Below are 13358 nucleotides of genomic sequence, written 5' to 3' on the forward strand. Positions count from 1 at the left end.
GGTCTGGTAGGATGTCTAGCAGCACCCCTGGCCTCTATCCACTATGTTCCAACAGCACCCCTGCAGCGGTGACAACCAAAAATATCTCCAGACATTGCCAAATTCCCTGAGGGACAAAATCATCCCGAGTGAGAACCACTGCTCTGGGGAAATGTCGGATGCCTAAGAGAGAATCTCTTTAGATGATTCTAACACAGCAGAACTTCCCCACTTCCCAAAGGTTTGAATCCCAGATCGGCGACTTCCTCCCTACGTGAATCAAGTTACCTACTCAAGCTGTGCCTTTGTTTTCTCCTCTGGAAAATGGGAATTATAATAGCACCTACAACCCACGAGGCGAAAATAAAATGATACCTACAAAGTGCTTAGGAGAGCACGTAGCAAACGGCAAGCACTCAGTAAGCATGGGCTGCCGTTATTGCTATTGTTAATATTTTCATCCCTATTTCAGCTCTCAGAGGTCCTCACTCTGCAGTCAGTGAGCTAGGGCTCTTAGGATATTCATCTGGAAAGTAAAGATTTTGAGTGAGGGACAGTTGCTCTGTTAAACAAACAATATGATGCAGGGGGTAAAATATGGATTTTGGAGTCATAAAATTGGGTCCCCAGTTTCTGTGCTTTGAAATCCATCACCTCACCTGCACTAAAGATCATGCCTTCCTCTGGCTGCTCCCCACCGATGACTGCATTGGAGGGAGAATACTAAGGCGGACCCATTCCAGAGAAGGACACAGCCCTTCTCTGTCCCTGGCTCTAGTGAGAAGGAAATAAGATAAGCAGCGAGCAGCGTACCTGACACAAATGCTGCACTACACAGTGCCTGGTACTACAGTTAAAAACACCAGCCCAGTTCCATATGTTAATTCCCCACACCTTTTGTTCTTAGAGATCCCATGAAGGAAAAAGCATATTTGGATTTAATAGTATCACCTTATGGTTTGTGATATTGTTGCCAGACAGTCCCACATATCTAAGCATTTACCCATTTTAAATGAGTTTGTGTTTGATTTTACATTGTGATGGATGAAAATGTATACATATTTAAACCAAATACAACCCAAACCAAAAGAAAAAACAAAAAGCAAGGAACAGTTTGGATTTGCTGGCGCTGTTTTCCTCTAGTAGAGACTCGAGTTCTCTGCTACAGTAAATGCATAGGCAGCGTGCACGTGCCACACAGATGCCTCCGAGAGGCTGTGTGTGAAGCGAAAAGTGGTACACACGCTAATTGGTATTGTTTAGTTACTGCTCTTTAACACAGCACCCCAGAACTCAGTGGCTTCAAATGACAACCAGTGATTCTTGCTCACATATTTATGGGCCGTGCTAGGCTGGATTCAGGGGGCTGACCTGGCTAGGGTGACTGCTCCACGTGACTTGCTTTCTCTTCCTGCGGCCAGCAGGCACGTCTGGGAACGCTCCCCTCACAGTGATGGCAGAACACAAGAAGGCAAATGGAAAGACACAGACCCTGCAGGACTCAGGCTCTATGAATGCATTGTCACGTCTGCCTGAATACGGTCAAAGCAAGTCATATTGCTGAACTACAAAGCAAAGGTCGGATAAGCTCCTCTGCCCCCAGGGAGACACGGCAAGGGCATAGATGCAGGGAGGGGTGAAGAACCAAGGCCACAACCTCGGTCTCCTGCAGGCCCTGACAAATTACTTAAATGGGGATGTTTCCATAGAAAATTCCAGGGTCTCAACTAATATTAAGCATAAAAAGGAGGAGGTGCTAATACATGTTTGGAATATACAGAAAAGTACAGAGAATAACATAACATAGCAAATACCCATGTATCTACCTCCAATAAATAATAAATTAATTTTTAACATATTTGCTTCTGATCTGTTTCTCTTTTATAAACTATTTTGGAGTTTAAGCACTGTGCACATCCTTTCACAATTTACTTCTTTCCCTCCTCAGAGGTAGCTATTATCCTAAAGTTAGCCTGTACATATTTTTGTATTCTTACCATACGTGCAGTTATTCACAAAGATAATACCATTTTTTTTGCTTTCAAAATTCAATAAGTGGTTAAATATAATCCTGTGTAGAACATTTTAAAAGTAGCTTTTTTTTATTCAAAAGTGTTCAACAGTAGATCTAGCTGTTTTAAAACATATAGACTGCCTTCATTTGACCTGCTAAATTATATTCCAGCTGTTATTGTTATACTCCATTCTATGACCATATCCTAATTCATCTTTTCCTCTACTTATGGGTACTTTGAATGTTGTTAATTTTACATTATTACAAACAAGCAAAAATTTTTTTTTAATTTTATTTATTTATTTATTATTTTGGGGGGGGTACACCAAGTTCAATCATCTGTTTTTAAACACATATCCCCGTATTCCCTCCCTTCTTTGACTCCCCCCACCTCGAGTCCCCCCCACCCTCCCCGCCCCAGTCCTCCAAGGCATCTTCCATCCTCGAGTTGGACTCCCTTTGTTATACAACAACTTCCCACTGACTATCTATCCTACAGTTGGTAGTATACATATGTCTGTGCTACTCTCTCGCCTCGTCTCAGCTTCCCCTTCACCCCCCGCCCCCTCCCAAACCTCGAGTTCTCCAGTCCATTCTCTGTATCTGCGTCCCTGTTCTTGTCACTGAGTTCATCAGTACCATTTTTAGATTCCATTTTAGATTTTAAATCACATATTTAAAGGAAAGAAATATAATTTTATCAAAATAGTAAAATTATGTGCGAACATTACATAGACGAAACATAACTGAACTGAGGGATATACTAAAGAATATGTTACAGAGGGTCGTACATTATTAATGGTCTTTTCTGAAATATGTCCTACCCAGGATATGAAAGACAGATCTACTAGAATTCAATTTTTCACATGGATGTTCTCCCACCAGTCAGAGCCCAGAAGAGTGTCCCTCTTCACCCAGCCTTATCACTTTGTTAATATTTAGTCAGCATTTCCAATAAAGTTAGCTTCTTCTGAACAAAAGCTTTTACATAGTTCCTACCTGTGCGCCAAACAGCTATCCGTGGAATATCAGAATCTGACTCCCTCCGTTCTTATATTTGTTTTGTGTCTCATACCACATTAAAGATATGAGAGATGCAGCGCTCCAAGGCTAAATAGCTAGAAAACACTAATTCAGACTTGAATATTCTTCAGAGAGAGTGTGGGGCAATCCTAGGGATCAGAGGAAGCACCATCCTGAGGGAGACCAAAGCCAAATGGTTTTCACAGGACTCCTCCTTCTGGCTGTCTTGCTTTCGCCTGGTAAGTCAAAATGACAATTTTAGAATCTTGGCTGACTTTTGAAAACTGATTTCAAGCATAGATCTAAAAGTCATTAGTATCATGATCACAAAAGAAACTTGTCTATTTGGTTATTAAAAGTGGAATAGGAAGGGTACACGGGGGAGGGCGTAGTTCTCAACTGATTTCCACCAATGATTTCCACTAAACAGAACTGAATGTGGTGTTTCTTTAATGAGGGAAACAGAAAAGTTTTTCCATATTAGTCTAGGATTTAACTGGAACAAAACTAGAAAGTAAAAAGTTTGTATAAGAATCTGATTTAGGAAACTCCTGATATAGAGACTGGTATGGATTAGGACAAGGGCGATGCTCCCTCAACTGTCATGGCAGAAGAGAAAATGGATAAATTAATAAACCGTCTAATACACGTCTCAATTCTGAAGGATAAATATTAGTTGCCAAAGTGACTTGAAGCTTGGCTCCCAGGTATAAAACCTATGAAATGCATCTTTTAGAGGTATATTCAAGAATATGCTTAATGACCATATTCTGTAGCTTCTCTTCATAGCACATGTATTAATGAATAGCAAAATATCTTTAAATAAAATCAACAACCAAATTCGCAGATTCTTGCTTTTGCTTCTGATCTTTTTATTTTGTTTTTACTTTAAAGTAGAAGAATGAGTTTCTTAAGGCACCTCTCTGTGAATGTTAACTACTGGAAATTTGGGAAATTTAATTCAAATGAACATTTATCAAGCGCTTACTGTATTAAAGAGAAATTGTATAGAAAACAAAGTCTGCACAAAATACACGAAGAGAACCAGCCCCCTCCTCCATGGTTCACTGCCTCATAATTTTTCAAATAATTGTTTTACTCCCTTCCCCACCTTCTCTTCTCACTCTACTCTAGGCTAAATTAATTTGACATGTTCTTATTTCTAAGAATCTCCTCTTCTATGTTTGCAAATATAAAGAGATTTTTTTGTGTGTTACATAAACTTGGCTAGTGCAGTTTGTTTCTCCTTTAATTCAAATATTTTCTCGGATTTGATTATCAAGACTAACAGTAAAGAACATTTCAAAGTTACTTTAGAATTTCTAGAATTATTTCTTTGAGCCATGCTGTTTGATTATTTTGTTTAACTTAAACATAGTGGCCCCCATACAAAGTCATGAGAAAAACAAATTTGAAAAGCACAACCTATATCATTGTTTAATGAATAGTCTGAAACAAACTACAGCGATAAAGGTAAATGCTTATAAAGAAACACACTTACAAATACTCTACGTGTCATAAGACAGACCTCTACGGCCAGGGAAAAAGCTCATTTTACAGCTGAATTGGGAGTTAAAGGAAGACCGCCCCATAAACTACAGAAAAATTAGAGGAAAAAGTATAGTGAAAGCAGAATTTTTGAATCTACTGGGGGACAGAAGGATAATGGATATTGGGAATATGCGGTCAGGAAATCTGCTTCTCCTGTTTCTCCTTTTTAGCACTGGCTGGACCATGGGCTACCATATGTGCTGGCAAGTCTTCCAATGAGATCAGGACATGTGACGGCCACGGCTGTGGCCAGTACACGGCTCAAAGGTAACGGGGTTGCACATGTAACCATACACTCTTTTGGCTCTTAACCTCTTTGCTTAATGTCCCTGCCATAAGTTTCCGCAAGTGCTCACCATCCTCTCCCTTCTGACAGGCAAAAAAATTCAGATAGAAACCAGTTACTTTACCATGTCTGGAGCAACCTCCAAGAGCAGGGCTTCAACTCTGGGCTCTGAATTGGGAACAGAGCACTGAATAAGGATGAGGAGAGCAGTATTTTCCCTCAATGTTTTCACATGTTGACTCATCTCACCTGGTTTTTCCAAAGTGAAAACCAAATATTACCATCCAATTTTATACATGAGAAACTTGAATTGGGGCACCGAAGGGTTAAGGGAGCTGCCAAACACAGTTGGAGGTGGTGCAGCCTGGACTAGGATTCAGGCTTTTGGATCCTCTTCCCCTCAAACCATGGTGTTACTGACCCAGGGTCTGGGATACCAAAGGGATACCAAAAGCTGGTCCTAAGCAGGTAATCTCTGCCAGACCATGAGGGACACAGTTGTGAATTTTCAACAAGGCACAGCACTACCTTGGCAATGCCACTTTCTGATGAAATATCCATGTGTCCAATTGCATCACTGATCTCCACAGAAGAACTCTCACTCACACAGGTACTACTGGATTGACCAAAAATTTCGTTTGGGATACTTCCAAAGCAACCTCACATACCTGGAATAGGGCTAAGAGATGGAACATAGGGGAAAATGGCCTCTGAATTGCCAAAATTAAGACTCAATTAGTTCAGACCCTAAAGTTTATGCACTTGACTCATATAATAACGTACTGGCTCCTCACTTGGAACCTGTTCAATGTTGCTTTACACATAATGCTAATGATCCTGGTGAACCTGACTTTCAGGTAGCCTATTAGAAGGGAGAAGAGGCTGGTAAGAGCTGGTATAGCATTGACAGTGAGGACTGTTATAGACAGCCTCAAGAAATCACACAACCTGGGATCATTTGCTCCACACACTTTAATAAATGTGGGGGGTATCAGTCACTATATTAAAATACCATATACAATAAGGGATGTTTAAAATGACTTTGGGATCACTGAGAAAAAAATAAGACTAGGGTAACATATGCTTCTTTTATAAAAGGTTCCCATAAAAAGTCAACTCTTTTCTAAGTGGTCTTTCAGGGGTCAAGATTCAGGTATCTATAAAATTTACTTACATGGATTGTCTTATTTGCCCAAAATGCTATATAATAATAACAAGTAACATTTTTAAAGGCTTCCTGTGTACTAGGTACTCTCTTAAATTCTTTAACCTTTACAACATGATTATTACTACCTGTAGAGAGGGAGGCGAAAATTTGCTAAACAGAGTGAGGAGACCTGGGACATCTCAACATGTTCCAGCAGCTTCAATTCTTGTTTTGATTATTTTATTTTAAATGTTTATTGGAATATAGCTGCTTTACAAAGCAGCTTCAATTTTTGATACCCTGGTCTGGGAACAGTGGGCTAACACCATGTCCCTGGGCAATAAAATTCCCAGGGCACTGCCTCAGCCTGCTCATTCTTATTTACATCCTAGAAACCAGAGGCTTCACCAGGGTGTGGATGTCTTGTGCTCGGATGGATCTACTGTGTATGCACCTTTCACCGGAACGATTGTGGGCCAGGAGAAACCTTATAAAAATAAAAATGCCATCAATAATGGTGTTCGGATCTCTGGAAGAGGTAAGAGGTGGTGTAGATCCCTGGGACACACAGTGGAGATGTTCGATGCTTATTTATTTAATGCGTATTCTATACATAGAAGAGTCATTCTTCAAAGTGACAAAACCTAGGACCTAAAGGACAAGGGTGCCACACTACAATAGGCAATGCATTTTCCATGATGCTCCACACTTTCCCTGAAGTCACCTTCTTTACGCACACACTCCCCACCTCTATAGCTGACTGAAGGGCTTTCTTCCTGAGGCCCCTGTGGCCTTGCTTAACGACCTACAAGTGTGAGTCGAAAATTATCTGCACTCTAGCTATAGACTTTATAGACGTTTTAATATAACCAGGGTGCGGATAATTTTTGACTCACCCTTGTATTAGCAAAATCACTTTCAGCAATATTAACTGTGATGAATAGACGCTTTCATTTACCAAAATCCCACAACTCAAAAATGTTGGCATTTCTGCAAGAGTTGATGTGAACTGTTTTCAAATACTCTTTGTTCTAGGTAAAGCTGGGTCTCCTGGTACTCCAGGTGCCAGGCTTATTGTTTGGTTGTTTGAATTCTATTGATATAGAACAGACACACAGCAAACGTGGCTGGCTCCATGAATTGTCACAAAGTGAGCATAACTGTGCCACCTGCTGGTTACATCAGAGCAAGAAAAAGAACAGCAGCGGCAGCCAGAGACCCCTTGGGCCGCCTTTTAGTCATTAATCCCAGCAAGGGAGGTCACTACCCCACCATATATTAGCTTTGCCTGTGTTTGAAAATGATCTAAATACAATTAAACAACACACAGTCTTTCGGGTGGGGCTTCTTTTACTCCACATAAGGTTTGTGACATTCATGCATGTTTTTGCACGTATTTAGTTTGGGTCCCTTCATCCTTACTGATGCAGAACATTCCATTGTATGCACATATGTTCATTTATTTAATCATTCTTCTCTAAATGGATGTTTGGGCTGTATCCAGTTTTAGGCAATTATGAAAATGCTACTGTGAACTTTCTGTACATTTCTTTTCATGAACATAAACATGCATTCCTGTTGGGAGTGGGTTCAGAGGACACCCCTCTCACCAAGGCTGTGAGGAACACTCTGTGAGGGAGCGCGTGTCCTTGAGGAGCTGTCTGGTGGCTCTCCTCGCCAGGCCTGAAACAACAAGAGGAACTACTGCCGCTGAATGGAGTCCACTTAGTAGCCAAGGCCAAGGTTGGCATGGTTACCCAACAGGGAGCAGAGTTGAAGCAGTAGGCAGATACATCAGAAGCAGAGACCTGTGGCATTGTCTAGTTAACCATGGTGACCTAGAACTGAAAACACGGGCAGCCTACTAAAGCTTTATTTGATTTGTATAAATGGAAACACTCTAAGTCTGCTGAACAAAATTCTGACTTCAATCATGATAATACCTGGTCTCAAAACTTTCCTCCTAACCCCCTTAACCAGTTCCCAGACTTGAGCCAGTTCACAGTCCCAGGGCCCCTTGAATGAAAAGGAGGCTGTGTCCTTCTGTGGAAGGGCTCTGTCACACGGCCAAAAATTTATACTGTAAACCTTACTTCTAGCCATTCCCAAAGGGACTTTTTAGTAGGATGACTGTACACTGGGAAAGAAGATACTCAAAACTGACACTAATTCCTAAAGGCCCAAAAAACCACTATGGTCCCCCAGACTGGGGGCTTTTAGGGTCAGGTGATCAACATAGTTTTTTAGAGTTCATCTTACAGTGGACCTAGTGCATCCACACATCCACCCTGTGGTAACTTCCCCAGTTCCAGAATGCATAACTGGAATCAGTATACTCAGCAACTGGCAGAATGCTGGACAAGTGGAGTTGCCGGGTTACTTGGTATGTGCGTCCTCAGTGTTAGCAGATACTGCCAGCCAGTTTCCCAAAGTCGTGGTACGAATTCACGCTCCCACCAGGAGTGTATGAAAGTTCCAGCTGCTCCACACGCAATACTTGGTGTTATCTACCTTTCTCATTTCAGCCCTTCTGATGAGTATGTAGTGGTATCTCACTTCACTTTAATCTGCATTTCCCTGATGGCTAATGATATTGAACACCTTTTCATATTTATTGATAACATGGATATTTTCTTTTGCGAAGTGCGTATTTATGTATTTTGCCCTGGCTTTTTTGCCTTTTCCTTATTGGTACGTGGGAGCTTTTTGTGTCTTTTGGATACAAGTCCTCTGTTGGATGTATGTATTGTAAATATCTTCTCCCACTTTAAGAGTTCCTTTTTACTTTCCTAATTTTTTTATATATAAATTTATTTATTTATTTGTTGGCTTTGTTGGGTCTTTGTTGCTGAGCAAGGGTTTTCTCTGATTGCGAAGAGTGGGGGCTACTCTTCGTTGAGGCATGCGGGCTTCTCCTTGCAGTGGCTTCTCTTGTTGCTGAGCACAGGCTCTAGGAGCACGGGCTTCAGTAGTTGTGGCACGTGGGCTCTAGAACCCAGGCTCAGTAGTTGCGGCACACAGGCTTGGTAGCTCCACGGCATGTGGGATCTTTGAGGACCAGGGCCCGAACCCGCATCCCCTACATTGGCAGGCAGATTCTTCACCACTGCGCCACCAGGGAAGCCCCCAATGCTGTTTTTTAACAAATAACAATTCTTATTTTTAATGCAGTCCAACTTAGTAATATTTTCCTTTATTGTTGACAAATTTGTATTACCTGTTTAAAACTCATTTGCCCACCCTGAAGTCATAAAGGTATGTGCCCTATGTTTTTGTCTACAGGCTTTATTGCTTCATCATTCATACTTAGATTTATAATCCATCTGGAACTGGTTTTTGTGTGAGGAATGAGATAGGGATCCCAATTTTCCCCCATATCGACATCTGACTCAGTACCATTAACTTGCCAAGGCCATCTTTTCCTTACTGCACTGCAGTATCTCTTGTCATTAATCTGGGTCTGAATATATATGGGTCTGTTTATGGTCTTTCTGTTGTGTTTCACTGGCCAGTTTGTCAATCTTCCACAAATACTGCAATGTCTTAATTACCATAGCTTTAAAATAAATCTTGATATGAATATTATAAATCTTCCAACTTTATTCTTCTTTCAGATTGCCTTGACAATTCTTGGGTTATTTGCATTTCCAAATAAATCACAGAATCAGTTTGTCAATCTCCACCAAAAATCTTGCTGTGACTTTGGGTTTGCATTTATCATACAGATCAAACTGAGAATGGATATCTTAAAAGTAATGAAAGTCATCCAATCAATGAATATGTTACATCTTCCATTTATTTAGGTCTTCTTGCATTGTTATATTAGTAGCTGTATTAGCGTTGTATTAGTATCAATGTAGAGGTCTTGCACATATTTTGTTTAATATATGTATATAAAATGCATCTTATTCATGTTGCTTAGATTTTCTATAGCAGTACTGCCCAACAGAAGTATAAAAAAACCACATATGTAATCCTAATTTTCCAGTAATCACATTAAGTAAAAATAAACAGTGAAATTAATTTTAATAACATAACCTAATATCTCCAAGTTATTATTATTATTTGGAGATATTATTTAACCTAATATCTCCAAATTATTATCTCCAATGCAATTAATATAAAAATTACTAATAGTTTACTTTTGGGGGGTACTGTCTTCAAAATCCACGGTGTGTCTTATACTTAAGGCACATCTAATTCAGATTAGCTACATTTCAAGTGCTGACTAGCCACATGTGGCTAGTGGCTACTGTGTGGGACAGGACAATTCTATAGTCTTATGTTTTCTGTCCACTTGACCTGTTTTCACTGATACAAGTGTGTTGAAGTCTTCTATTACTACTGGATTTCTATCTATTTATCCTTGTACCTTCTGTATTGTCTACTTTATATAGATGGTTTCTGTGTTATTTAGTGCAAGGATAGTTGTAACTGTTACATCTTCACTGGATTTAGCATTATAAATTGTCCCCCTTTGTCTTGTTTCAATGCTTTTTGGCCTGAATTTCACTCTGTGGTAACAGGATCATAATCCTTGCTTTCCCTTTTCCTTCCATTTACATGGCAAATCTTTTCCAGTCCTGAATTTTTAGCCTTTTCCAATTACTGTTTTATTGTATACAGCATAGAATTGCATTTTGCTTTTCAAGCCAATAGGAGAATCTTCTTAATAGATGAATAAACATTTATAGATACAACTCCTATATTTGGTCCCAACACTGTCATTATTTTATGTTGTAATTATGTTATTATAATGGTGTTATCTTTATTTCTCTACTTGATGGGTCTTGTTTTAATTTTTTCCTTTTGATACTTAAAAAGATTTGTATCCTTGAGCCTGTTATTTCCATTTTTCTTTGTCTTTAAAGTCTAATACTTTCATTAGAATCTGTCTTGGAGTTGACATTGCTCTGGGTCAATTTTCTCAGCTACCTGGTGTTTTTCTGCTATTCTTCAATGCCTTTTTAAAATACCCATTTAAGTCTATTCTTCCTTAGGCATCTTGTAATTTCAGTCTTCATTTCTGAAGTGATTTTGTCATTTTCTTCTATTCCCTAATTAAGTTCAATCAACTCTCCTTTCTTCTTTCTCTTCGTCTTTTTTTTTTTCATTTTCTGTTTTTTTGTTTTTACAGTTTCTGATTCAAGGCTACTAAAACCCAGATAATGAATAATTTTCCCTTTTCTATTTCAGGTTTCTGTATTAAAATGTTCTACATTAAGCCAATTAAATATAAAGGCTCTATCAAGAAGGGAGAAAAACTGGGCACTTTATTGCCCTTGCAGAAAGTTTATCCTGGCATACAATCTCATGTACACATTGAAAACTGTGACTTGAGTGATCCTACTGTGTACCTATAAATGGAAGACAACCATATCTTCTAAAGACAGAGCCAACTTCTTAAAACCTGGGTGGATATCCCGCTTTTCAAGAGATCTGTGTTCAAACAGAAACATGATGAATGCAAGAAAGAAACAAGAATATTGATTTCAACTCACTGTCACTTTGATGTTTTGAGGGTCAATTAGTTTCTCAGGTCTGATCTATAATCTATGGATCTGGGGTGTGTTTTTTCTTAAAGATTTCTCAGTCCTGAATACGTAGCATAAATAAACATATGTGGGGGGGGATGAATTGGGAGATTGGGATTGCCTTATATACATTACTAATAAGAAAAAAGTATCAAATTGCATACTTTAAATATATGCAGTTTATTGTATGTTAATTATATCTCAATAAAAGTTCTTAAAAGATAAATAAATAAACATATGAATTCAAAGTGGTCCCGACAGCATTTTTGACACTTCTAAAACCAGCTTTCTGCTTGAAAATAAGAAAAAGCCTGAAGCGCTTTTAGGGTACAAGAATAGAATGTTGTGTGATGCTAATAAATGGCACACAGAATCCAGCTCCACTAGTCACGACTGGAAACTAACTACAAACAAGCAGGCAAGAAAAATGAACGTGTGTGTGGGGGGTGGGTCGGGGGGAACATTTGTAAGAATGAAAAGATCGAAAGCCCCATGCTGTTGATGGGACAGAAATGTAGGCTTTTTACATGTGAAAAAAAAAATTGAGTGTTGTACAATGCTAGACACGTAAACCTGATAAATATTAAGTGAATAAACTAGAGGCTTATTTTGAGTTAAGGCAGTAAAGAATTTCAGTAACAGCCTTAGGTTTGTCAAAGTGCTTGGAGGGTGATGGGTTTACACGGGTAAGACAGAGTTTGCTGGTCTTTATAGTCACACATTCCCACACTCTATATAAGCGGGCGATCTTCCAGGTAATGAATGACAGCACTTCAAGGTAATATGGAATATTCTAGATTTCAAGAAGATTGCATTGCAGGGAGCACTAGAAAGAGAAACAGGTCTATCCTAACCTGGAGTATCTCATGGAACCAAGTCAGTCACCTCATCTAGCCATACGTCTATCACAGCAACTTATTTTTACACATCATTGTATATCATTATTCTTTCCTGATTATGCTGACAACAGGTATGAAGGGGAAATAAAACCATGAATATTCAAAGGACCAGAAATAATATGGCTCTGTAGATTTCAGGCAGTCAGTAAGAAATGAGAAAGGTGAATTCATCATTCTGGACACTTTCTTCATGAATTTTTGCTTAAACCCTTTGGAATGTAGAAAACTCGAGTAGAATGACTCCATTCCTAGTGCAGATACCCTACAGGAAATATAGTCAATTGAACATTTTTACTACAGAGAAGCGGCTGCATTTGTATCCCAGGACATATGTATAAGAATGTTCATGATATTACTGTTCGTCATAGCAAAAGCTGGGACAACTCAAATGCCCATCAACAGGAAGATGGACAAATTGTGGTTCAGTTATAGAATGGAATATTGTACCACATTTATAATAAATGAACCTCAGCTAAGTACAACAAAATAGATGAATCATAGCAATACAATTCTGAGTAAGAAAAATAAAAGCCCAAAAGATCACATATAGCATGATATTCTTTTCATAAAGTCAAAACAATTAAAGGCAAAAATAATTTTTAGGAACACATATATATGCGATAAAAATATATAAAAAGGAAACCAAGCAAATAATGAACACTAGTTATCTCAGGACTGATAGGGAAGGACCACATAGAAAAATTTAAGTTACTATCAATGCTGCAGTTTTTTGGTTGGGAGGTGATTTCATAAGTATTTATTATTAAGAATAAGATGTTACGGAGGCAACGGGACTTGCAGGTGGATGTCCAGGAAGAAGAAAGTCAGTGATGGCTCTCAGATGGTTTAGAGTCTATAAAACACAATTAGTACTTTCTCATATATACTTAGATACTATTCTCTATTCTGTCATAACATCTTATAC

At 39.0% G+C, this 13358-nt stretch overlaps 1 protein-coding gene across 1 annotated transcript; it reads left to right on the forward strand.

Annotated features, from left to right (window-relative positions):
* The first annotated feature begins 2998 nt into the window (after positions 1-2998).
* Positions 2999-11496, forward strand: LECT2 (leukocyte cell derived chemotaxin 2). Its single transcript, XM_057697927.1, has 4 exons — positions 2999-3255; positions 4738-4834; positions 6393-6538; positions 11197-11496. The coding sequence occupies exons 1-4, from the start codon at positions 3210-3212 to the stop codon at positions 11361-11363; spliced, it is 456 nt and encodes a 151-aa protein (XP_057553910.1). The 5' UTR covers positions 2999-3209; the 3' UTR covers positions 11364-11496.
* Positions 11497-13358: the final 1862 nt, after the last annotated feature.

Source organism: Hippopotamus amphibius, chromosome 1 (assembly GCF_030028045.1).
Source record: "Hippopotamus amphibius kiboko isolate mHipAmp2 chromosome 1, mHipAmp2.hap2, whole genome shotgun sequence".
In the NCBI taxonomy this organism is placed as follows: domain Eukaryota; kingdom Metazoa; phylum Chordata; class Mammalia; order Artiodactyla; family Hippopotamidae; genus Hippopotamus; species Hippopotamus amphibius.

What these genes read in the sequence shown, in the direction of transcription:
- LECT2 (XM_057697927.1), top strand. Translation starts at nt 3,210, where the DNA reads ATGGTTTTCACAGGACTCCTCCTTCTGGCTGTCTTGCTTTCGCCTG. An exon ending in GGCCAGTACACGGCTCAAAG is followed by an intron (nt 4,835 to 6,392) that starts GTAACGGGGTTG and finishes TTTACATCCTAG; the next exon opens with AAACCAGAGGCTTCACCAGG. An exon ending in TGTTCGGATCTCTGGAAGAG is followed by an intron (nt 6,539 to 11,196) that starts GTAAGAGGTGGT and finishes TTTCTATTTCAG; the next exon opens with GTTTCTGTATTAAAATGTTC.